Source organism: Podarcis filfolensis (genome assembly GCF_964270895.1).
Source record: "Podarcis filfolensis genome assembly, chromosome: 17".
Lineage (NCBI taxonomy): Eukaryota > Metazoa > Chordata > Lepidosauria > Squamata > Lacertidae > Podarcis > Podarcis filfolensis.
The window spans coordinates 8,812,468-8,839,456 of NC_139621.1; the positions used below are offsets into that span (position 1 = coordinate 8,812,468).

The window sequence follows — 26,989 nt, forward strand, 5'->3', positions numbered from 1 at the left end:
AGGTCTGACCGAAAAGTTCTGAGTGGGATTTGCTCCTTGCCTGTCGAAACATAATCACATCAAACCGAGTACAGTTGCGGACTCCACAAGAAGAGCTCAGGAGCGAAACAGATCCTATTTGAAGCAAGACTTACCCAACACAAAATGAAGCAGAACCCATTAAGTTTGCACATTTGATGATAGTTCATAGCACTGCAGGGCCCAGCTGATAATGTCAAATCCCACAAGCTGCTTATTGGGGTCTGGAATGACTGGGTGTCAAAATATGCAAACAAAGCAATTAATAAATTATTAGTGCTCATTTGCAAGCTGGGGCTGTCAGAAATACATGATGTTTCACATCACCTATTTATATGTTCAAATAATGCTGCCTGCTTTATGGTTTTAGACACTGAAGGAAGAAGAAAATCACTGTGACTTGTTGCTCATGAATACTCTGGTACTATAAATAAGCACACAAGTGCTATTTAAAGTAGGTGCTAAAATAAGATGGGGAGAAGCCCTAACTTCACTTGTTCTATTGACAACTGAAGCTTGTGTGTGCTTGTAGCAGGACACGTTTGCCCCATAAGAAGTGCCAACTTTCTAGCCTCCCTTCAAAAGGTGGACACACAGCAACTAATCAAGACACAGAGTGGCACAGGAGCTGGAATTGGGTTTAAACAAAGACCCAGAGCTTCAAGTCCCTGCCTAGCCATGAAGGTCACTGAGTGGCCTTGGAAGAAACCACAGGTTGGCCCACCTCTGCAGTTTTGTTGTGAGGATTACACTCTGTGCTCTTTGAAGGAAGGGCAAAATACAAACATAGACAACATGTTGGGCTTGGCAGGTTTGGGGTTCTTTCTCCTGTTATTAGTCTGTTAATTTTAAAATATAAGAAACCCAAGGTTAAAAATACCATGTACATTTATTTGTCTGTAACTGCACGCAACACATCAGCCAGCTAGTAAGTGAGGGTAGTTTACTGCACTGGAAAGATATAAGTCAAAGTTTGACATCATCACCCTCAGGATCCATCAACAAGGAATTCAGAAGCATTAGCAGCAAAGGTATTTGCTACTCCAAATCCATTTTTGGTGATCATTTTGGAGAGATAGGGAGAGAATACCTGAATATTCTCTCATCGGTGGTCAGAAAGTTGGGAAATGACCTTCAGGCAGGATCAAGCATTGCAAGGGATGTGCTTGCTGGGCCTCTGCACCAGGTTAACTCAATGCACAGTCCAGAGTCTGCATTTTCAGAGCCCCAACAGACTATGTGACCTGATGTGATGCCTCTGTTGCAACCACCTCCCCTTCTTTGTCTGGGATTGAGGCAACAGGTGCGCTTTGCATTGCTTTTTTGGCCAGAGCCTCCTCTCTCCGCTGCTTCTTCTGCAGCTTTGCTTCCTTCTTTCTAGCCTTCTCCATCTCTTGCACCATCTCTTGGAACTGAGGACTGCGGTGATCCAGGTTGTAACCAAATCGCTCACGGGCTTCAGCCAGTAGCATCTGCCGCCGCTCCTTCTCTTCACGCTCTTTGGTCTTGCGCTCCTCCTTTTCCCGCAACCAGTTTGCAATCATCTCTGGCATCTTGGCCATTCGGGCAGCAATGTGCTCCTCTCTGTGAAGAGAGCAAAAACAGAAGATCAAACACCTGCAGACTCCTCAACAAGCTGGAAAAGATATAGACTCCCTTTGAATACTTCAAGACATGCCACATTCTTTGATTTAAAATGACTCAAGCCTCACATTTCAATTAAAAAAAACTGTGAAAACATTAAGTTTAAAAAATGAAAATATAAATAACTCAGTAATAAAGGCACAATAAATCAGCAGGAGCAACAACAAGAAGTATGTCAATGTGACTATTTTTTTTAATTAAAAAAACCCTGACAACTAGAATAGTTTGAACCCAGCAACTGAACTCACACAAGGTAAGCACCAGGTGAGCCATCCTGGGACAGCATTACAAGGCTGGAACACCTCAATAAATAAGGCTCTTTCCCAGTCACCATATGTTCAAAGGCAGAGGCAACTGGAGCAGAACCTCTTGAGGATGATCTTAATGTGTGGGCAATTTTCATCTGATCCATCTAATGCAATTATTAAGTTTGCAGATGATACTACCATAACGGGTCTAACTACAGGTAGAGATGAATCAGCGTACAGGGGGGAGGTTCAAAAAGTATCTACATGGTGCCTAGAGAATAACTTGCACCTAAATATTAGCAAGACAAAGGAGATGGTGTTGGACTTTCAGAGGAAGAGAAGGGAACTAACCCTGTTGTATATCGGTGTGTGTGTATGTGTGGAGAGAGTCTCTTCCTTTAAATTCCTGGGAAGTGAAGACCTTAGTAAAGACCTCACTTGGAAAAACAATATAACTCAGGTGGTTAGGAAGGCCCAACAGAGACTCCATTTCCTCAGGGTCTTGCGAAAGAACAATATTAAACAACAATTGATGACCTCTTTCTACCGGTCCACAATAGAAAGTGTCCTCTCATATTGTATCACGGTGTGGTACGTTGGCTTGACAGCTACGGGCAGAAAGTCTTTACAGAGGGTGGTGAACACAGCACATGTTATCATGGGCTGCCCCTGAGCTTGCTAGATGACATCGCAAGGGATCGATGCCTTATGAGAGCGAGAAAAATTCTCAGGGACAATTCACATCTCGGCCAGCACCTCTTTAATCTTCTACCCTCGGGCAGGAGATATAGAAGTATAATCAGTTGTACCAACAGGTTAAAAAAACGTTTCTATCCATGGGCTGTTAGGCTGCTGAACGGAAAATAATATAGTGCCACTGACTTTTGGGGTTGGTGTGTTGTGCGACAAGCACACAGAGTGCAGTGAGACTGAGTGTTTGTGTGTGGGGGGGAGGGAGGCTTGGTTAATTTCATTGTACACAGATTGTACATTGACAATAAAGGTACAGTGGTGCCTCAGATTAAGTACTTAATTCGTTCCATAGGTCCGTAATTAACCTGAAACTGTTCTTAACTTGAAGCACCACTTTAGTTAATGGGGCCTCCTGCTGCTGCCGCGCCGCTGGAGCACGATTTCTGTTCTCATCCTGAAGCAAAGCTCTTAACCTGAAGCACTATTTCTGGGTTAGTGGAGTCTGTAACCTGAAGCGTAAGTAACCTGAAGCATATGTAACCTGAGGTACCACTGTATTCTTATTCTTAATATTCGTACAGAGCAGGTTGTTGCTACTGTTGTTTCAATACCCAGGTCCCAAACCTAACAGGGCTTTATAGGTTAAAATCAGCACTTTTGAGTTGACCCCAGAAACGAACGAGAATCCACTGACACTGTTTTAAAATAACTGAGAGGGATTCTGACTGACCCTGCTTCCAGGAAGTCTACCTGTCGTGTTCTTTGCACCAGTTGAAATTTCAGAGGAGTCTTAAAATGCAACATAAATTGTTACTAGTGGCCAGCCTCTCTATCTGGAAGGGACTGCAGGTGGTGCCAGGCGAATGTGCATTACGTTGCATGTGCCACCTGTGCATTTAGTGTGAGAACCATATGTAACAGCGCTCCATGGGGCAAACTGGCCCTTAACCAAGAGTGGAACAGGCTGACTGTTACCTCCCTGTTCAGACAAGCCACCTACCAATGGGACTTCCAATTTATCTGGACTGTGAGTCAATTTTTAGCCCTTACCCACTGACATTAGATACTTGTTCAGAACTTCCGGTATCCTACCTGAATTCAGTCAAAAGGATGGTAGCCAGTCCTAAATCCTCGCTCAGAAGCATAACATAAATGTTAAAGAGCATTTGGGGGAGGGGGAGATATAAACTTCATACTGGCAGAACTTCATACTACCAGTGCCATGGCAGAGCAACAGTTCCCTAGCATGTTATGGAACCAGTCCACCTGTAGGAACAGAACCACTGAAATACAGTCTCCAATTCCCATCCCAAATAGGTCCAAAGGTTTGCCTTTGGAGGGAGAGAATTACGCCAGCAGATGTCCTTAATTTTGACTGGCCCTGGTAATCACCAAGATGATGTTCCTTGGCCTCAGGCCTCCAATGGAAAGGAAGCTAAGTTGTTCTCTGTTCCAACCTGCATTGGCCAGATGCCCCAAGTGGATTGGCAATTCAGCGCCCAAAGGACCTCAGCCTTGGAGTAGAGGGGATCATCTTGCGGCCACTGTGAGGACAATTCCCACCTCTTTCCCCAAGGTCAAGGTAGCAGCAGCTAAGACTCACAATGCTCACCAGAGGGCAGCAGCATACTGATCACAGTGAGTGAAAATGTGGAACCAGCCTAAAAGCAAGGGTCTACAATTTTTGGCCAGCGTTGCAAGTGAAGACAAAAACTGTGGTCATCAGAGCCTTCCCCTCTGCTGGCTTGATGGAAAAAAGTGCCTCTACCCAACAGCAAAGGGACGCGGGTGGCGCTGTGGGTTAAACCACAGAGCCTAGGACTTGCCAATCAGAAGGTCGGCGGTTCGAATCCCCGCGACGGGGTGAGCTCCCGTTGCTCGGACCCTGCTCCTGCCAACCTAGCAGTTCGAAAGCACATCAAAGTGCAAGTAGATAAATAGGTACGCTCTGGTGAGAAAGTAAACGGCGTTTCCGTGCGCTGCTCTGGTTCGCCAGAAGCGGCTTAGTCATGCTGGCCACATTACCCGGAAGCTGTACACTGGCTCCCTCGGCCAATAAAGTGAGATGAGCGCCGCAACCCCAGAGTCGGTCACGACTGGACCTAATGGTCAGGGGTCCCTTTACCTTTACCCAAGAGAAAGGAAGCTCCCTCTACCCTTCAGGCAGACTGGCAGGGAGTATTCTGACTTCAGTCAGCTATGGGGTCAGAGCTGCTATGCCAAGCTCAGAGTGCGGCCACAGAAGCTCTTGCCACCAATCTGAAAATGATGGGGGCTTGCTGGGTTAACCCTGTAGGACCAAGGTGCTGCAAGGGCTTAGCACCTCCAGCCTCCCTTTCAACCTTAGTAAGGGATAGGACTTGTCATGAAGTTGCCAGGATGATCCCTGCACACCAAAGTTGGGAGGAAGGCTCGTTGCTCAGCGTTCAAGAGGAGACCGTGCCATATTTGCTAGGGCAAATGTAATTGTTGAAGCCTGCCTACAAGTCACCTGCATAATTAGGAAACAACTGAGGGAGGTGGGCAAAATCAATCTTTTCCTTCTAAATGTCCTCAGAATTGAAAGGAAAATTACCACCAGCTGAAGGCTACACCAACAATATATCTGGCCTAGCATACTTTGAGTGTCTTGTCTTTTGCAATGCCCTTTGTTGTCACTTTTGACACAGTGTGGTCTGGACTGGGAGCAGGCAGGCAGAAGACTGGTGTCACCTTTCAGTTAAATGCTGGCCTGGGTGGTACCTTCCACATCAGATTTCCTGTTGTCTATCATTGCGAGAAACCACAGAGACCCATATCCTCAGCGTACAATTCATGTCTTTCCAAAAGGACATTTTTGTTTACTGGCTGCCAAGACACCTTACAGAAAGGTAAGCAGGGGTGCCCTGTGTAAATAAGGATATGCATCAATATCCTTATATTGGGCTGCATCAATAGGATATCTGGGCTGCATCAATAGGAGTATAGGAGTATAGCATCTAGATCAAGGGAAGTAATAGTGCCACTGTATTCTGCTCTGGTCAGACCTCACCTGGAGTACTGTGTCCAGTTCTGGGCACCACAGTTCAAGAAGGACACTGACAAACTGGAACGTGTCCAGAGGAGGGCAACCAAAATGGTCAAAGGCCTGGAAACGATGCCTTATGAGGAACGGCTAAGGGAGCTGGGCATGTTTAGCCTGGAGAAGAGGAGGTTAAGGGGTGATATGATAGCCATGTTCAAATATATAAAAGGATGTCACATAGAGGAGGGAGCAAGGTTGTTTTCTGCTGCTCCAGAGAAGCGGACACGGAGCAATGGATCCAAACTACAAGAAAGAAGATTCCACCTAAACATTAGGAAGAACTTCCTGACAGTAAGAGCTGTTCGACAGTGGAATTTGCTGCCAAGGAGTGTGGTGGAGTCTCCTTTGGAGGTCTTTAAGCAGAGGCTTGACAACCATATGTCAGGAGTGCTCTGATGGTGTTTCCTGCTTGGCAGGGGGTTGGACTCGATGGCCCTTGTGGTCTCTTCCAACTCTATGATTCTATGATTCTATATACTGTTCCTCTTCAACCAGTTCTTAGAAGGCACATTTCATATTATTCCCATGCGCGTTACAATATCAAATCTTACCTATTGTTCTCTAGTCTAGCCACTTAAGTTTAAGACACCTTCCTGGGCCACTTCCATTTGCGTCAGCTTTACCAACCTGGAGGATAGTTTAGCAATAGCGCTAATATACTCAGCTTTCTGCAATCTTTTTGGAAGAAGATAATGCATAATTGGGCTGCCATATGTTTGGATTTTCGGTCAGTGAAATGGCACCCAACTTTGAAAACTTTGACGCCCTCTCCACCCCAAAGCAAACTCAACAATTTTGTCCTGATTTCCACTTTGGGGAATATGGCAACCCTAAGTATGATAAAAATTGTGAAGCTCTCTCCCTCTCCTTTCCCTCTATTGTATGTATACAATAGTTTTTGTAGTATGTGTGCTGCCACCTGTACTTTTGCAATTTTTTTGCACTGGCCCTCTCTCATGGCTTCACCAATTCTGGTGACAATACAATACAAGCCGTCCTATATGACCCATCTTCTCCCTCCTACTCTCTCATATGTGAAAATACAAACACATCTACTTGTTCTATTGCTATCCTGCCAAAGTTTCACAGAATCCTATAATTGCAGACTTGGCAGGGGATCCCCAAGGGTCATCTAGTCCAACCCTCGCAGGCAGCTCGCTGCTTTGATTTATTCTATTTCCACGCTGCTTTTCACCCAAATGAATCCCAAAGCGGCTTTTACAAAGCAACAAAGAGCAACAACGTAACAGGATATATGGAGGAAAGCTGTGTTTATTTGAAAACGTGGGCAGCGTTAAGATAAATTCAGCAGCGTAAATAAGTTTTGATGGATGTTAATAATGGAATACCGAATGGTTTAGTTTATATAAAATATGCAGCGATTTATGTTTTGTAAATGAACCATGGAAAGAGAGGAAGGGAAGTCATTGATATTTTAAGGTTGTTTAAATGAACATTCTAAAATGTAAAACAGAAAATTTAATAAAAATTATAGAAAAAGAACAATAACGTAATAAAAAAGAACAAACAAGCAAAAACACCTTGGCATAAGTCGCATGAATCACGTCTTTGCAGAAAGTGACTGCAAAGAAAGAAAGAAAAGATGGAGTATAAATGTAATTTCTTTCTGGAAACTTGGGAGTATAGAATACTGTAATCAAATTTCCGTTTGTATCCTTTGAATAACTTTGTGTACTTGATAAATTTCTTTTTTTATATTTTTACTCTTTTTGTATTTTTTCTTTTTAGTTGTGAAGATTTGGATGTAATGTTTAATATATGTTTTCTTTGTAAATTTTTAATATGCAATAAACATTAATTTTTTTAAAAAAAAGTCGCATGAATCAATTAACCCAGTCGTCGATAGAACCATTCCCATCCCTTAAGGCTTATCCATATTATCCCGCCCCACCCGGGGGGAGCAGGGCGCCCTCGGCCGCAGCCCCTCCGGAGCTCAGTCCCTCTCACCTCGCCCGCCGCTTGGCTTCGGCTCTCTGCTCCTTGGCGTCCAGCCGCTCCTGCATCTCCCTCAGAGACGGGTACCAGGCCTTCTCCTCGGCCTCCATCTCCCGGAGCTTCTCCGGGCTGGGCCAGAGTCCGGCCGGGTCGACCCCGGAGGCTGATCCATGGCGCCCGTACACCTTCGCTTCGTAGGCGGCCGTCAGCTGCCAGGCCGGCGTACGAGGGTTCTCGGGGTCCGGCCGGTAAACCCCTCCGAGCCGCCGCCTCAGCGACCGAGCGTTGTAAAACCGGACGCCTCCCAGGGCCAGCCGGACGCTTCTGAGGGCGGCCATCTTGGAGCCGGCTCGCCAGCAGCTCGGAGCTAGGAGGGCGGCCATCTTGGGAGCCGGGCTCCTCCTCCCACCCGTGGGCGGCGCCATCTTCGATGTGCGTCGCGTGGGCGCCGCCATTTTGCACGCCGCGGCTCCCATTTTGGAACGTGACGTCATCGCGCGTTTGGCCAGCCGACGGAGAGTTGCTTTTGTTGATCGTTATCGTCACAGAGATAGGAAAGGTTAAAGGGACGCGCCCTGCAGCGCGCCATTGAGTCGCGTTGGGTCCGCGCTGAAGCGGGAAGGAGTCAGGAGAGCGCAGCGGCAGCGTTAACCTGTGGAACTCCCTTCCACGTGACGGGAGGCAGCGATGGCCAACCAACTTAAAGAGAATTAGACAAATTCATGGAGGAGAGGGCTATCAATAGCTATTATTTGATTGACATCCTATGCTCTTTTAAAATGTGTGTGTGTGGGGTGTTTGTTATTGGGTGGTTCTCTTTATTTTGATTATATACTTTGTGTTTTTATATTCTAATTGTATCCTGTGAACCTCCCTGAGACCTGCAGGTATAGGATGCTACATTAAATAAATTAAATAAATTAAATTTAAATAAATTTAAATTTAATAAATTAGTCGTGATGACTATGCTCTGCCTCTTGCAGTTGGAGGCAGTAATGTTTCCGAATACCAGTTGCTGGAAACTGGGAGGGGAGAATGTTGTTCTTGCACTCATGTTCTGCTCTCTGGTTCCCCACAGACAACTTTTCAGCTGAGAACAAGATGCTGGGGTAATAATAATAACAACAACAATGATTTTATTATTTATACCTGTCCATCTGGCTGCGTTTCCTCGGCCACTCTGGGTGGCTCCCAACAGAATATTAAAAACACGATAAAACATGAAACATTAATAACTTCCCTAAACTAGATGGGCCACTGGCCTGATTCAGTAGTGATTTTCGTATGTTGGGATAGCTCTGTTGGGATAGCATGAGACTCTTAATTTCAGGCTTGAGGGTTCAAGCCTCACATCAGACTCTGGCAAAATATTTCTGCATTGCAGGGAGTTGGGACTAGATGAACTCTTATGGTCCCTTCCAACTTTACAGTTCTGTGATTCTATGGTCTTGCGTTCTTATGAGCAGGAAAGGGGGATTTGAGGGGACAGTGGACATGACAATTTAACCAGATTTCGCTTTGCAGCAACCCGAAGCATATTCCATTTGGCATCTCTTTTTTGCTTTCAGAATGACCAATCGTTTCTCTTGATCTTTTACTAGAAGCTAACAATTGCAGGACGGTTGGTGAAATTTGTTGAGCTGAATTGCCGGTTTTGTACCTTGAAATATACTCGGAGTCGAGTGTGGATTTCATGCTCTTTATTCAGCTCATAGTAGTGAGGAATGAATGTTCCCCTAAAATATCTGCTTTATATACATTATTTACACAATGGGCTGCATGTGATTGGCTAATTCTGGGATTCTCCTGTAGGCTAATCAGGTTGCGGATTCACTTCCACCTGGAGCTGGATTGGGTGGCTCCTGCGGACCAATCAGACTGCTGCATTGTTCTAGGACCAATCAGACTGCTGCCTTTTGGATCCTATTCAACTCAGTACATAACATACTTACTTTAATGTCTGCCTGTATCTTGATAATAATGACACACATGTGTTGTGTCCTGCAGTGCAGACCTGGGACTATGGCCTTCTATTTCTCTAATAAAGGGTGAGAAAGCGACTGTAGTTCTTAAGATGGAGCGAACCATTTTGTACTAACCATGGCTGCCAGCGGTAGTTTGGCCTCTCAGCTTCTACTGCTACCTCCAAATTGCAATATTTATCCAGTTCTGATATTTTCTCACGACTGTGGTTGGTCCCCACCATAAAAGCGGATGCCTCCATTTTGAGATTATCATCGTTATATAAATATTTATTTATACCCTGCCTTTTCCCTCGACAGGGACTCCAGGGGGGTTACCGATAAAATAAGAACAGCTTAAAACATAGAAAAACGATCATGAATAGAATTAAAACTATAAAAAGATCTATTAATTCCACACCATTGTCAGGAGAGTCTGCCAAGCGATGGTGAATAGATGATAACAGACCACCAAAATAAATGCGTTTGCATTTGTGTAGGAATATCTTGCAGACGGCTGCAGCTCCTGGAGACGAGCAGTCAGGCCGTGCATCCATAACAGTGACCAGAGGAGGAATAACCACTGGGAGGAGCGTTGAGAGATGAAATGCCATGGTGCATCTGCCCCAGCTGCAACAAAACATCTCTCTTCCATTATTGGTCTCTACAGCCACAGCAGGTGCTGTATTTCTCAAATGGTTTAACTTCACCACTGAAGGCAAACCTCTCCATGGTCTCCTGAGACAGATGGATGCCAAGTGACTCTCCAAGGTTTCAGGCAGGAGGGAGACAGCAGAGATTGAAACTCCCGCTTGGCCAATGCATGAGAGATACGTATGGGTCCAAGGCACACAATTTCCCCTCTTGTTGTTGTTTAGTCGTTTAGTCGTCTCCGACTCTTCATGACCCCTCTACTGTGCCTTAAAGAAAACCAAAAAAACTACTTGACTGTTGCTTACTCTTGCAGGGCAGACCTTAACAGTTTGTTCTCCAGTTGGAGCTCATACAGTGGTACCCTGGTTCTCAAACTTAATCTGTTCTGGAAGTCTGTTCCAAAACCAAAGTGTTCCAAAACCAAGGCGTGTTTTTCCATAGAAAGTAATGCAAAATGGATTAATCCGTTCCAGACTTTTAAAAACCACCCCTAAAACAGCAATTTAGCATGAATTTTACTATCTAACGAGACCATTGACCCATAAAATGAAAGCAATAAACAATGTACAGTACTGCAGTTGCACAATCAATCAATCAATCAATCAGTAGCTGAACCGGGTTCCACACAGTCACAAAAACAAAACAGCCACGAAAACGCAAAATAAATTGCAAAAACAGACAGACCTCAGTGTAACACTCAAAACAGCACACTTGCCTTCTGAAAAAAGTTCGCAAACCGGAACACTTACTTCCGGATTTGTAGTGTTTGGGTTCCAAGTTGTTTGAGAACCAAGGTGTTTGAGAACCAAGGTACCACTGTACAGAAATAGCACGAGCACATCATGGTTGAAGGGAAGGAGGAGGCAGCTCTGGCTACTAAAACCTTGAGCCCCCATCTCCCAGCCCAGCAAAGCCCCATTTCTAGAGATCCAAAATTAGTTTCTTGAAACAAGGACAGAGTATAGAATAAGCTTTGTCCAATCAAAACAGAGAGTGCTGTTGGTAGCCTTATTCCACAGAAGTCAGAGTCTGAGGTTTGAAGCCATCTTGGAGAAGGAACGATGGAGTGGGAACGATGGAGTTGAAATGTGTTTCAAAAGTAGATGAGGTAGATTGGGTTTTCTGCAAACTGCTATTCCGATTCAGCAGCAAACTCTGGCTTTCCCTGGGGAAAGCGGCGGGACGAAAAACTCCACTTGGACGTGGACTTGGGATAAGCAGAGCTGTTCTTGGAAAACGCAGTGCAAAAGGGAGTCTGGATGAGCCCCAAGGAGGCATCAGTTGCCTTTCAGAAGCATTCCTTTCACCCCAAACTCTTACCTTGTTTCTCAATTTTAAATTTAGAGTATTCTGCTGCTTTCACATTCCTTCACACCGTAGGCGGCTAACAATCGAACAATTGATCAGCACCTCTCTCTCTCTCACACACACACACCTCGTTTTGAACACTTGGTGGAAACCAGGCTCTTATTTTATGAGATACTTTTATGTACGTTTTGGGCTGTGAGAATAATTATTTCCCCCTATTAAAATGAAAATGACATGTGATGGTTTGTTTGCTTTGAGCCTGATGCTTTTTAACGAGATACCAGGATTGCTGTACTGGAAAAATGGCTCATTTCTACGGGAGGGTAATGATCCCTTTGCAAAGCTGATATAAAAAATAATAATAATTACCCCCAAGGGCCTGTAATGAGGGTGTGATTTCTACATAGCACTGTTACCTCAAGGTTCCGCTCTCTCTCTCATGCTTGTTCTCTGCTTGGACTAGTTTTAACCGGAGGAACGATTCGGGGGCGCTTGTGGTCATTAAATATCCTTTATTTAACTTTTCCCAAGAGTCAGGGTGTTAACCTGTTTCGTGGCTGGGCTCCAATTTCATTAATTCTGCATCCCTGAATTCCCACCACCACCTTTCAGTTCAAGTTGCTTACACAAAGCACTTTTCTAGCCTGTGTTGTTATACAGTGGGACTGAGCATTACTCTGTCTCTTCTCCCCATGTCCTCCAAACTTTCTGCTTCTCAGAAACTTTCGGCACCACTGCACCTTCTATGTGTAGCATAAGGTAACTGGATAAACGAAATCCTTTCCAGTTCCCCACTAGCAAATATAAAACAAATAGCTTTCTTTGACAAATGCTCAAACTGCCATTTGTCCTCTGTCTGAATTCTTCAAATATTGGCGCAAGTACTATGGAAGCTGAAGGGACAGGGGCGGTGCTGTGGTCTAAACCACAGAGCCTGGGGCTTGCCGATCAGAAGGTCGGCGGTTTGAATCCCGCGACGGGGTGAGCTCTTGTTGCTCAGTCCCTGCTCCTGCCAACCTAGCAATTCGAAAGGATGTCAAGTGCAAGTAGATAAATAGGTACCACTCTGGCGGGAAGGTAAATGGCATTTCCGTGCGCTGCTCTGGTTCACCAGAAGTGGCTTAGTCATGCTGGCCACATGACCCGAAAGCTATATGCCAGCTCCCTTGGCCAATAAAGCGAGATTAGCGCTGCAACCCCAGTCAGCCACGATGGACCTAATGGTCAGGGGTCCCTTTACCCTTTACCTTTAGTTACTCCCTGAATTAAAAACCCTAGTTTAGTGGCATCCCCCAAGTTTGCAGAGATCAGTGTGGCAATAGGTGAAGTCTCTCTTTGCGCATTACAAGCACTGGGCAACTACTGGAATTTTTATTGGATCGGCTTCTCAGATCTCTCATTGGACATTTGAATTTGGACTTGTTTATCCTGTGGTAACAATCTCTTAAAGTGATTTTCTCTAGCCTCCCCCCACCCTCAATGTAATGAATTTGTGGAGGAAGTGGGGAGGAGAGAGGGCTGCTTCTACACTAGCAGTGTTCTCTGAAATTAATATTATTTATTCACTTCATTAATAAGAAAAATCAGACATTGCAAACTGCAATGTTTCTTTGTTGCCATCCCATCTTTTTAACCTTTTTAACCTTTTAGGGCTGCTAAATTGTTGTTCTTCCTCAGTCAGCTGAAAGCAGAATTAAGACTGTACATTCCTGCAGCGCTTAATAAGGTACTTGCATTCTCCATTGCCCTACAACACGGGCAAGTCCCTAAGTATGTTCACTCAGAAGAAGCAAGCCCCGTTAAGGTGGAATCTAACACAAATAAAAAATGTTGTGAAAATGCTTTTTAAATATATATATATATATATATATATATATATATTGGAAAAAAATATTGGATTTCCCCATAGCTCACCATCGCCACCTAGTGTCACATTTGTATAATGCACTTGACAACACACTTAAAACGGGGTTTTTTGCAGTCCTACGTGTGCTTAATATGGCAACATCACTCAGCAAATGTCTCTGTATTCTTCACAAGCGGTTTCTGCTACTAACATTTTAATTTGGTTGCTTCCTCATCATCAGGGCCGGCCCACCCATGAGGCAAGGTGAGGTGACTGCCTCAGGTGGCAGGATTTCCAAGGAATGCATTGCTTGTTGCTGCTATTGCAGTGGCAGCAGCAGTTGTGGCTTGTTCCTTGGAGGCTGGATTTGCCCCTTCCCAATGTAGATCTTCACTCACCCCTTCTTCCCTGGCAGGGGGTGGGGTGGGCACCGTTGTGTGGTTTGCCTCAGGTGTCAAAATGTCATGGGCCAGCCCTACTCAGTAAGGCTGTATCAGTCCTACCTGTTCACTGGAAGGGGGCATTAATGACTCACTCCCCTTTTGCAGCCATAGCTAATGCTTGTTTCAGATATATATATGTGTGTGTATATACACACACAAACGAATGGTCAATAATCTGAATGGAAAGAGAAAATGAGTCATTAGAGGCCCTCTTCATGGGAACAGGAACTGCCTAATGTTGGTTTGGTATTGTGAAAGCTGGGAGTGAATAGGAAACAACCAATTAAAGTGCTAATAGCTTGGAGAAGCCTTAGTTGTGCTTTCTGTAAAAACTGGGCATGGAAATGTTAATTCTAAAGAAAAGGGCCAGTGTGGAAGCAAGGCTGGTTTGTGGAAATATTTGGCTTTTGTGGAATCGCTCTTTCCTGCCTAGAATGAACTGCACCGGAGGAGGAATCTGTGAGAAAGTTGATATGGCTGGTGTTGCCCCACTTATACTGCTTGTCCTGCATTTCATGAAGGGCTTTTTCTTTTAAAATATATATTGTTTTATTTTTCCTCTGAAGTGCAAATACACAAATCAAGTTTTCTTTTTTGCTAAAAGGTAATTGCAACAGTAAAAACAAATTAAATTACAAGCAAATGGTGATACTGCTCTCGCTGCAAATTGGCAACAACTACTGTATTGTTCCGTGTATAAGACTAGGTTTCCCCCCCAAAAAAATAATGTAAAAAACTAGGGGGTGTCTTATACACAGATAGTGCCGAAGGTGGACTGGCGATTGGTTGTTACCCCCAAAATAGGTGGCTTACATTGGGGCAACTTATTTACGGAAAAATACGGTAATTAAAGGCTATATTTCAGTCATGGTTGTGGGTAAGAGGAGCTACGTTAAACCGTACCATACTTATTGAAGGCTACAGATCTAACTATACCTTCTAAACTGTATACGGCTTCAGAATAAATATTGTAGAAGGATCTTGACCATGGGAGCAGGCATGTTAAACTGGAACTAGTTTAAATTTTGATTTATTGTGGAAGAGCAAGGCCTCAGCAGAACTAAAGGGCTCTAGTGCAGGAGGTGATGTTTGCTTCAAGAAGGGTTTTATTCTCTGGTTACTTCCACACTAGCTAATTTATCTGGTGAAATTCATTAACTCACTCAGTTTTTATGGAGATTGAGATGACATTTGTTGCATTCTGGTGATTTCTATTTAAAGGTAAAGGGACCCCTGACCATTAGGTCCAGTTGTGACCGACTCTGGGGTTGCGGTGCTCATCTCGCTTTACTGTCCGAGGGAGCCAGCGTACAGCTTCCGCGTCATGTGGCCAGCATGACTAAGCCGCTTCTGGCGAACCAGAGCAGCACACGGAAACACAGTTTACCTTCCCGCCTATTTATCTACTTGCACTTTGATGTGCTTTCGAACTGCTAGGTTGGCAGAAGCTGGGACGGAGCAATGGGAGCTCACCCCGTCACGGGGATTCAAACCGCCGACCTTCTGATCAGCAAGCTCTAGGCTCTGTGGTTTAACCTACAGCGCCACCCATGTCCCTGATTTCTATTTACTCTACCTGTTTTTCTCCAGCCTTGATTTGTGGTGATTTTAAAACCTGAAATTCCAGTTGCAGTGCCACCTGTCTGCTGTCTAGGCTTCTCCTGACTAATTTGCCTTTCCTTTATCATTTCCTCTTTTGGCCCCTCCTTTAAAAAATAAAATAAAAGTAGCTTCTGCTTCTCCCCTACTGGCCCTTTGATTAGTTGTTTCCTTTCAGCAGAGACCACAACAGTCCTGAATTGGCACTTTAATTATTCAGTTTTTGTTTCCTGCCGGCGGACCCTTTGATTCCTTATTTCATCCTTGAAGCAAGCTTAATTGCTCATTGATTTATTTTAGCTTAATTTCAGTTGCACAAGGAAAGGAATGTAATTCCCCGTTTCCACAATCAATTGAGAATACCTACGTGTCAATATCCATGGGACCTCTAGGGAGACACCCCAGGGCTGCTCCCCAACTGCTGGATCCTAGCAGTTTCATTACTTGACAACAAAAGAGTCCAGTAATGATTACCAGATGGAAGAAACAAGTGTTTACATAATCAAAGGTACAAGTATACACTACCAGTATTGTTTAAGTGCCATTGGTGTTGTGTCACTGGAAGTATTAAGCTGTTCCAGATTTATAGCAGGCAGTAAAATAAAGAGAGCGGTCAGGGTCAGTCAAGATTTAACTTGGGAGTTTCCTGGTGCCCCTTATGATGAACCACTCAAGCACGCAATGTAGAAAAAGAAAGTGCAATATTGTTCTCCCAAGGCTTAGGATGGGACGCAGGTGGCGCTGTGGGTTGAATCACAGCGCCTAGGACTTGCCGATCAGAAGGTCGGCGGTTCGAATCCCCGTGACGGGTGAGCTCCCGTTGCTCGGTTCCTGCTCTTGCCAACCTAGCAGTTCGAAAGCACGTCAAAGTGCAAGTAGATAAATAGGTACCGCTCCAGCGGGAAGGTAAACAGCGGTTCCGTGCACTGCTCTGGTTCGCCAGAAGCGGCTTAGTCATGCTGGCCACATGACCCAGAAGCTGTACGCCAGCTCCTTCAGCCAATAAAGCGAGATGAGCCACGACTGGACCTAACTGTCAGGGGTCCCTTTACCTTTACCTCCCCCTCCTCCTCCCTAGGCAGCCCATTGATTTCTCCTGATTGTGCCTTTAAAAGAAATCTGATTGATAGAAATCAACAGGTGAAGCTTTTCATGGCATAATAAACGGAAATCTGCCCTTATTCCCTTATGGGGTATCCAAGAGCCCTTATAGAGTCCTTTGTAGGTTCTCCATCGGCTGGAGAAAAGAACAGAGGCCAACCAGAGAATATTAAGAAGCAAAGCAGCTAGTAAGCCTGATCTTTATTGAACTGTTGCAACAGGGTGCTCCCCTCACACGCAGGAAAGGAGGAGGACCCAGAACCAAGGTGTGTCCGCCCTTACATAGACATTTTAAATTGCCCGCCTTGGAGTCCAAGACCACCCCCCCCGATACATCATACCTACATCACAGAAAGGGCGGTCTACAACAGAAATCCGAGTGCATTGTTTACCTCCTGTTTGGCAAGTTACCTGTTAATGCTTACTTGATTGGATACCCTGGGGAGCCTGGCCAGTCTTTTGTAATGATAAATACTTAGTTGCTGAGCCAGGTCACAGGCTCACCCTATTCATACACAGACATACCCTTAAGACAGGATTTGTGAAGGAAAAGACAACGGGGAGGCTTTTCCATTTTCCTTTGACTTTGCAGAGAAAACATTTGGTCAGTTTGGGAGTCAAAATGGTTCCAGGGCTGTTTTCCTGTGCTGCTTCAGACATGTGGTTTATATATTTATGTACGTGTTTGCTTGGTACATTTATGAACATTTATTATATATATAAGACCTTAATTTTTTTTATTTCAATGGCGTGGGGATGTGCATGATCATCTGATAATGAATTTGCAGTGAAAAGCACAGCTACAGGAGCTGTTTGCAGAGATGGCAACCCGGCCACCTATAAATGCAGACTCTCCAAGTGTCCCTGTTTTCCAGGGAAGCCCCTGATTTAGAGAAGCCATCAGTTTCTGATTTGATCCCAGAATGTCCCCCCTTTCCTTAGGACATTCCTATTTTCTTTGGAGAAATGTTGGAGGGTATGGTTGGATGTCCTTATTCTCCCTGGAGAAATGTTGGAGGATATGGAGCTATTCGACCCCCGACCTGTCTGAAGGCAATCCTATACTGTGGTACCTTGGTTTACGAACTTAATCCGTTCTGGAAGTCTGTTCTTAAACCAAAGTGTTCTTAAACCAAGGCGTGCTTTGCCATAGCAGTGGGGGACTCAATTTACAAATGGAACACACTTAACAGGAAGCGAAACATGTTCTTATTCCAAGGCACAATTCACAAACCAAAACAACTACTCCCGGGTTTGCAGCGTTCTTAATCTAAGTTGTTCATAAACCAAGGTACCACTGTATAGGGAATTTTTTTTTTAATGTTTAATGTTTTATTTTCTTTTATATATGTTGGAAGCTGCCCAGAGTGGCTGGGGTAACCCAGTAAGATGTGTGGAGTCTAAATAGTAAAATGATCATTATGGAACGGGAACACTTCTCCTATTTTCATTGGAGAAATGTTGGAGGGTATGTAAATGCTACTGAATCAAACCTGGTTCTTTGTATGGAGAAAAACCAGCCTTTGGCCTACTCTGTGTAACTCCCTTATTGCTGCACAATTCTGATTTAAAATGCATCTCGGTTGTCCGTCTTCTCAATTTGGAATGAAGCTGGATTCGGGGGGATGTGGAAATGCACCAGAATGCAATATTTCCTAAGAAATGAAATTATAGGTGTGGATTGCAGGTACTGTTTTGTGCACACACCACTTTCCAAACCAGTGATGGGAGTGCCCTGAATGCAGAGTAAGTGGGAGTGTGTACACAGCCTGGTGATTTCTGTTTATCTCTCTCCTAAGTCTCCTATGTCCAGCTCCCTTACCTGCTGCTGCTTCGTATCGTCCTTGTTCCAGCCCCTTTTGTACCGACTTTTGGCCATGCTGGCAGAAATAGTTCAGAACATCAGGAGGGCCTCAAGTTGGCCCGGCTTAGACCTTTGCCTGCGGTCAATGCTGCCTTTTGTTTTGACTTCCTGTGCCTACTTTGAAGCTTCTAGGCCAGTCATGCCCAACCTGCGGCCCTCCAGATGTTTTGGACTACAACTCCCATGATCCCTAGCTAACAGGACCAGTGGTCAGGGATGATGGGAGTTGTAGTCCAAAACATCTGGAGGGCCGAAGATTGGGGATGCCTGTTCTAGGCTCTGCCTAGGTCAGCACTCCAGCATGACTTTGGACCTAATACAGTGGTATCTCGGGTTACATACGCTTCAGGTTACACACTCCGCTAACCCAGAAATAGTGCTTCAGGTTAAGAATTTTGCTTCAGGATGAGAACAGAAATCGTGCTCCGGCAGCGCGGCAGCAGCAGGAGGCCCTATTAGCTAAAGTGGTGCTTCAGGTTAAGAACAGTTTCAGGTTAAGAACGGACCTCCGGAATGAATTAAGTACTTAACCCGAGGTACCACTGTACTGCCAAGATTTACACGTTTTGCTTGGCTGCCTGTGGTCCAATGCTGACACTCGGCTGCCTGAGACTTCTCCCACCAAGTATGTGCTCCTGCAAGCTGGATGAATCTAGACGGGCCCCATTTCTGCCTGCAACTTTTCCCTTGCTTTGTTTCCCATCAAACCCAACCCCTCCGTAAGCTTTCTTTTCCTTCAGCTGACAGTCTCTGGCATCAGTTCCTCATCAGCCAGGACCCGGAGTCTAAAAAGCAGCATCTCCCTGAGTAGCGTTTGCCAACTTTAAACTGCCTTTTACTTAATTGTTTAGCTGGCGTCTCCTTCCCCTGTTCCCTGGAGAGGGAGCGAGTCGGGGAAGCTTAAGAGCCCCGCTAATAACATCATGCTCCCCGGAGAATTGCATGTGTTGGAGGAAAAAGGAGGACAAATTGCTTTCCTCGACTCCCCTGCCATTCCCAGCTTGCACTGTGCATGCCACTCTTCCCATCCCGACACCCCCAGAGTCGGCCTACTTTAAGGGAAACCCAACTTTCCTTTTTTCAAGTTAATTAAACGCTTCGGTCTGGATGAACACATTTGTCAGTGGCAAGAACACAACCTGCTGGGGTGGTTGTTTCGTCCCTCATTTTCCCATTCCCTCGCTTCCTCCCCTCTTTAAGCCTATTTGTTTCTTGTCAGTACCTCTCTTTGGAGACCCTCCTCTTCACTTTCTCTAACATCTTAATGATTCCTGGCACCAGCAGACGAGAAGTGGGGCTCAAATGGGAATGCTTTTCTTCCAGACTCAGCTCTCCTTGCTTGACAAAAACCTTCTGCCCCACCCTGCGGAGCTGTGGGTCTGGCCACACTTAGCCCTTCAGCAACCCCCCCCCCCATTTGGCATGCAGTTGGGAAGAACTGGATAAAAAGCTACTTGGACTGGTGCAAAGAGGCCAGCTTGGCAAGCAACCACCAGCCTCTCGTACCCAGGCCCAGCGGTGCGCTCTGCTTCCTTCCCATCGAATTCTCTTTCTAAATTTTTCATCGGTGCCGCGAAGATTTTGTGACATGGCTTACCGATTGCACAGGAGCGGTCCCTTCAGCAAAAGGAGGAGGAGGGAGTCTGCTGACTTTAATCTCCCTTATTGTTGGAGCTTTAGCATCTTGGGGGTCAGAATGGGAGTGAATTTGAAGGCTGGGGCATTTGACTAATACTAATCTCACTTGTAATGTTTATTATTACCGTTGTCGTACAGAATGTTGGGTGTCACAATATTGTGCTGTTTTTTCTTTTAATCATGTTCTGAGTCATCTGCTGCTTCCACCCCCCCCCCCAAATGACGACCCTTTGGCTAAATAGCAAAGATGCACATAAGAGGAATGACGCTTCAGATTTGCTTGGGACCTTTCAAATTGCACCACACATAAAAGATGTGTAAAGGGACCCCTGACCATTAAGTCCAGGTGTGGCTGACTCTAGGGTTGCGGCGCTCATCTCGCTTTATTGACCGAGGGAGCCGGCGTACAGCTTCCGGCTCATGTGGCCAGCGTGACTAAGCCGCTTCTGGCGAACCAGAGCAGCGCATGGAAACGCCGTTTACCTTCCTGCCGGAGCGGTACCTATTTATCTACTTGCACTTTGACGTGCTTTCGAACTGTTAGGTTGGCAGGAGCAGGGACCGAGCAACAGGAGCTCACCCCGTTGTGGGGATCCAAACTGCCGACCTTCTGATCGGTAAGTCCTAGGCTCTGTGGTTTAACCCACAGCGCCACACCACACATACAAGCTCATTAATCCAGTAGATCTGCATTGGAGGCCAGACTGGACCAGGGAGACCTGAGGTCACCTAGTGAGTCTGGGGCTAAAGCTAATCAAGGGCTTCCTGGGTCATGCTGCTCCAGCTTTCAAGCTCAGCTTTCGAGCCTGGACCGGAAAATAAGAGGAACAAACTGTAAGCGTTGTAAAATTGTGCCCTCTAACTCATGTGGAAGTTCTTCTTAAGGGGGGTCTTCCCTCTCCCCCTTCTTTTCTTTAAAATAGATATTTCCAATGGCTTTGGCAAGGATGAAGCTGAGCGGGAGCTGCTAACTCTGCCATGTGGAGAACAGGGCCCAGGCAGAGCAGATGGCTAAGTCTGGCATGATGTTAGCCAGGCCATTTGGTAGTGTTGCTGTTTGTGGGCTATGCCGCACGCACACCACTGTCCTCATGCCCTCCAGCCATGCAGAAGAGCAACAGCTTTCTAGTCCCATCCAGCTGCCACTAGCTAGGCACATTGGGGTCATCTTGAGAGACAGAGAGGGAAATAGCATCACCTCCGGGAAGAGGGGGTGTCTCCAAAGTGTCTGTCGCGCTCAGGTCAGGATGCCTGCTTCTGAGGTGGCCTGGTGGGGCTCTAGCCACCTCCCAGCCTGGCTCTGGCTCTGGCTAGTGACACACAGAGCTTGGGAACAGAGAGAAAGAGAGATGGAGCAGTGGAGGCTTGTCTTGCTGCCCCAGATCTCCTAAAGAAATTGTCCCTCCATCTTCTGAAGGGTTGGTAACAGACCCTTTCAAGTGCTCTCTGGGCCACACATGCCTGCATGTCTCCTCAGCCAAACACAAGCTTGTCCTGTGAAAACAGAATGTCTTTTACTGGTTTTTGTACATCGTTGGCCTAACAGATGGGATGCACATTTATAACAATATAGATCGTATAAGGATTACTCCTTAATGCTAGGATAGGCTAATGCAAGTGTGTAAAACTACTCTCTTTAATAGCTGAGAATTAGAGACTTCTTGGAGGGCAAGGGCCAGCTCAGGGGTTTTTGGTGCTTGAGGTTGATACACCAATGGCAAGGGGAGCAGGTGGCGTTGTGGTCTAAACCACGGAGCCTCTTGGGCTTGCTTATCGGAAGGTCGGTGGTTCGAAGCCCCGCGACGGGGTGAGCTCTGTCCCAACTTCTGTCAACCTAGCAGTTCAAAAGCACACCAGTGCAAGTATATAAATAGGTACCGCTGCAGCGGGAAGGTAAATAGCATTTCCATGCGCTCTGGTTTCTGTCATGGTGTCTCGTTGCACCAGATGCGGTTTAGTCATGCTGGCCACATGACCAGGAAAGCTGTCTGTGGACAAACACCGACTCTGGTTGAAAGCGAGATGAGTGCCACACCCCGCAGTTGCCTTTGACTGGACTTAACCACCCAGGGGTCCTTTACCTTGTTACATCAATGGGGCAGCCCCCCTCATGCTCCCACTCATTAACACGGGGCACAAAATCCTGCAGGAAATGCTCCTGTATAAGCCCCATTGAAACAAACAGGCACTTGCAAAGCTGCCATTCACTTCTAAGGGCCTGTGAAAAAAACCCTAGTGGGTTGTGCTCCCGGGGGGGGGGAGAGATCCACCTGCCTCCAAGGGGGCTTAATATTACAAAGGGGGCTTAAAATTGCAAAGGGGGTCATTCAGATAACACAAACTGAGTTGCCAGCAACATTTTTTTTAACTTACCCAATTTTCTGTGGAAATATGTAACATCCGGATTAAATGTGTGCGTGGCAGGGGAAAGACAAGCTGGCCTGTTAATGGTCATTATGTAGATGCTGAGAAAAACATATGCATGAGGGGCACTGATCCTACAATCAGCACGCATCTGGAAGCACCCTACTCTGCCACCCTTATTGGCACCCAAAATCTGCTCCCTGAGGCACCATGCCTTGTGGTTGGGGAGTTGCTGAGATCCACTGATATAGGCAGCATTAGACTTGTCTGATCAGCATCAACAGCCTGAAAGTACAAAGGATTTTGGTATCCTCAAGGTCTAGCCCTGTGGTTTTTTGGCAGAGCAAGCAGCACCTGGCAGAAGATTCCCTTCCTTCACCTTGAACTGCCTTAAGACGGTATAAACAACAACTCTGTTTTCATGGCATGTTTGCAGGAAGTATCCAGGTTGGAAGGTAGTTCTACCCCAAACAGATTGGATTGTTCCTCCTAGATGGCAGGTTATATGGAGGTCCTCTGCAAAGGAGAATGAGATGTGGTGCAGGCTTTCAGTCTAGGGAATTTACAGTACAATCCTAGGCATGTGTACTGAGGCATGCATTGGATTCAATGGGAACTACTTTCAGGAAACTGTGTGTAGGATTTCAACCGTAATTCCTAGGCCTGCAGCTCAGTCTATCAGAAAGCCAGGCCCGTCCCCTCTTAACCTAGTGCTGCAGCATGAATGTAATGTAAAGGTAAAGGGACCCCTGACCATTAGGTCCAGTTGTGGCCAACTCTGGGGTTACGGCGCTCATCTCACCTTATTGGCCGAGGGAGCCGGCGTACAGCTTCCGGGTCACGTGGCCAGCATGACTAAGCCGCTTCTGGCGAACCAGAGCAGCGCACGGAAACGCCGTTTACCTTCCCCCTGGAGCAGTACCTATTTATCTACTTGCACTTTGATGTGCTTTCGAACTGCTAGGTTGGTAGGAGCAGGGACCGAGCAACGGAGCTCACTCCGTTGCAGGGATTCGAACCGCCGACCTTCTGATCAGCAAGTCCTAGGCTCTGTGGTTTAACCCACAGTGCCACTCGCGTCCCATAGCATGAATGTACATGGGAGCTTAAAAAGAAAAAGTGTCATGAATCATAGAATTGCAGAATTGGAAGGGATCTAAAGGATCATCTTGTCCAACTCTCTGCAATGCAGGGATTGCAGCTAAAGGATCCCTGACAGATGGCCATCCTGCCTCTGTTTAAAAACTTCCAATGAAAGAGAGTCTACCACAGGGGTCCTCAAACTTTTTAAACAGGGGGCCGGTTCACTGTCCTTCAAACACTGTTGGGGGCCGGACTATAGTTTTTTAAAAATGCATATCTATGCGGAAGTCGCTCCCCTATTTTTTACTCAAGAGTAAACCCGTTGACATGAGAGGCCATGTCTAACCCGGGTCCATTCATTCCAGCGGGCCTGCCCTCTGTGTAAAAGTTAAGTTGACATCACATCCTACCAGAGCGCAACAACTCCAGGGTAAGTGTGCGCCATGCAAGGGTCACAACAATATTGTGGCAAGGTCTCTGTCTGCGTGCATAATCGCTGGCTCCGTGCAAACGCCACACAAATCTTCTTGCAATGATCATCTGCTTTGCATGTTCCACTTCATTGTGGGGAGACAGAGAGCAGGCCCCCACCTGAGGCCCAAGCCCGGTTACCTGCAACGGCGATGGCTCTTTCTTCATATCCCGGCCGCCCAGAAAGGGGCCGTGGCCGGCGCAGTGGCGTTGGGGAGGAGGAGAAGCAGCAGGAGCAGCAATGGCAGAGGAGGAGGAAAAGGCGTCGGAGGAGGAGGAGGAGGAGGAGGCTGAGGGGAAGCCAGGGGCCCTTGCCAAGCATGCACCGTCACCATGGGCAAAGCCCCACTCAGGTGCTGGGGGCAGCAGCGCCACCTCCACTCTGCTCTGTGCCGTCGCCTCCCCTGCACGCAATTCCAAACGTCGTGGCTTCGGACTGGCTGCAGGAGCTTCCTGCAGCCAATCCAAAACCGCCCCAGGGTCGCCACCCGCCCAGAGGCGTCCGTGCTTCGGATTGGCTGCAGGAGCTTCCTGCAGCCAATCTGATTCCGTTCCAGAGTCGCTGCCGCCCAGAAGCAGTGCCAGCGTTGTGGAGGTCAGTCCCCGCGCGGCGAGGCATCCGCAGTGGCCGGGGACTGACTGAGTAGGCGGCAGGGTCCGTGGGCCAGATTTACAAGCCTGGGGGCCGCATCTGGCCCCCGGGCCGTAGTTTGCCAGCCCCTGGTCTACCACCTCCTGAGGTAGTCTGTTCCACCACTGAACAGCTCTTTACTGTCACAAAGTCCTTCCTAACGTTTAGTTGGAATCTCTTTTCTTATAATTAGATTCTATTGGTCCAGGTCCCACCATCTGGAGCAGCAGAAAACAAGCTTGCTCCATCTTCCATGTGACAGACAACCCTTCAGATATTAGAAGATGGCTATCATAACACCTCTCAGTCTTCTGTTCCCCAGTCTAAACATACCCAGCTCCTTCAAACGTTCCTTGGTTTCCAAACTCTTGATCATCTTGGTCACCCTCCTTGGCACACATTCCTGCCTGCCAATATCCTCCTTGTTTGAACAGTCAGGAGAAATATTCAGTTGGAAGATCCTTAGCCAGATTACACCGAATTGAGGTGAGTTGCAAAAGAATACAGAATGATCACTGATGCAAGCACCAACTTTTAAACTAGTAAATGACAGATTTGAAAGAAACTGATCAACCTAGGGCTCATCCACAGTTACCTTTTGCCCTGCACTTTCTAGTTTCAGATTCATGCTTTACCAGTTTGTGTCCAAGCACTCCCCCGCCACCCACTGCTCCCCCCAGGAAAACCTGCTCTTTAGTGCTGAATCGGAACACATGGCAGTTCATGTGGATTGCCAAGAGCATTGAAGAGCCGGTTTTCACGGAGGAAGCAGCAGAGAGAAAGGTACTCTGACATGGACCAGGCAAGTGTGAATCTTTACCTAGAAAGCACGGTGAAAAATTAGTGTGAATGAGCCCCTGCTGATCAGAATACAAACAGAAAACTTGCAGAATGGGATACATTACAGTTCTACAAACAGGAATCCAAAAATCACAAAAACTAAAATTGCATCAGATATTTGGTTCAGGCTCAGCCCTCCTTTCCTAAATGAAACAGTACCAGTATTCTTTATCTGACTGTTGTTGGGCGGATTTGAACATGGAATATGGCTGTTTGGGGATGTACGTATAGATAATGCGCCCAGGGCATTGCAGTAAGGTCTGCCCCGTTAACAATGAGCTGCCTTTGTCTCTGCTGCTGAATGCATCCGCTTTGCCTTGTTAGAAGTAGGTAAATCTTTCTGCACATAGAATTGATGGCACTCCACCAGATCCGGCTCTTGTGTGGGATGCAAGCCCAGTTTGATCACCTGCAGGCTTCCATCCCCACCAGTGCGCTTGCACTGCGTGCATAAATGTGGATCATCTATTACGCATGTGTGACTAACTATGAATACCTCCAGTCCTGTGGGTTCCTGTTCTTGACAACCAGATGTCAAGAGGTCGCCTAACAGAGATGATTACAGGTCACGGAGAGGGCTCTGGGAAGTGTGGGAACTGGCCAACAGGCCTGGTCACAAGAGAAGACAGGGAGAGACGGAGGTGTCTGCTGCCTACAACTGAGGCATACACGAAAACAGCCATGGGTAGGGGATGCCACCAGACCACACCTTCTAGACTGTGTCCTGTTGTTTGTTTTTTCAGATGTGCTGTCTCTTCTTCTTCTTCCTCCCTTCCGCCTTCTTTCTGGATGAAGGGAGAATTGTCCTACTGGTTAGGAACTGGAAAACTGGCCTACTAGCTGGAGAGAGAGGACTCGCAGCAAGGGCTCTACCTCCATTTCCAAGGCTCTACAACCACTGGTGCTGCGCCACGAGTCCCCTACCCCTTTCTACTGAGGCTTGGTTGCATGCTTGGCCCCACTAAAGGCCACAGGGAGGAGAGGAATCATTGCTGTTTTGCTGTTGCCCCACAGCTATAGGATTCTCTGGCCAGTGATCACTAGGTCCACCTTGGCTCTGCTGGCACTCCTACCCCTCCCACTGAACTTCTCTCTTTGTGTTTTCTGCCTCCTGCCCTACTTGCAGTGCTTTACCTACTTCCTATACGAAGCACAATACGTGGGTGGCGCTGTGGGTTAAACCACAGAGCCTAGGACTTGCCAATCAGAAGGTTGGCGGTTCGAATCCCCGTGATGGGGTGAGCTCCCATTGCTCGGTCCCAGCTCCTGCCAACCTAGCAGTTCGAAAGCACATCAAAGTGCAAGTAGATAAATAGGTACCGCTCCGGCGGGAAGGTAAACGGCGTTTCCATGCGCTGCTCTGGTTCACCAAAGCGGCTTCGTCATGCTGGCCACATGACCCGGAAGCTGTACGCCGACTCCCTCAGCCAATAAAGCGAGATGAGCGGCGCAACCCCAGAGTCGGCCACGACTGGACCTAATGGTCAGGGGTCCCTTTACCTTTTTATACGAAGCACATTCTCCTTTCACAATTTGATAGCTGTTATGTACTAAGCTTGGATC

General features: G+C 46.6%; 1 protein-coding gene across 1 annotated transcript; it reads right to left on the reverse strand.

The window, feature by feature from the left end:
• Window positions 1–888: 888 nt before the first annotated feature.
• Window positions 889–8,132, reverse strand: GADD45GIP1 (GADD45G interacting protein 1). The gene is made up of 2 exons (XM_083593985.1): window positions 7,636–8,132; window positions 889–1,602 (listed from the first exon to the last, which is right to left on the reverse strand). Exons 1-2 carry the CDS (start codon window positions 8,115–8,117, stop codon window positions 1,254–1,256), a joined length of 831 nt encoding a protein of 276 aa, XP_083450111.1. The 5' UTR covers window positions 8,118–8,132; the 3' UTR covers window positions 889–1,253.
• Between the last annotated feature and the right edge of the window lie 18,857 nt (window positions 8,133–26,989).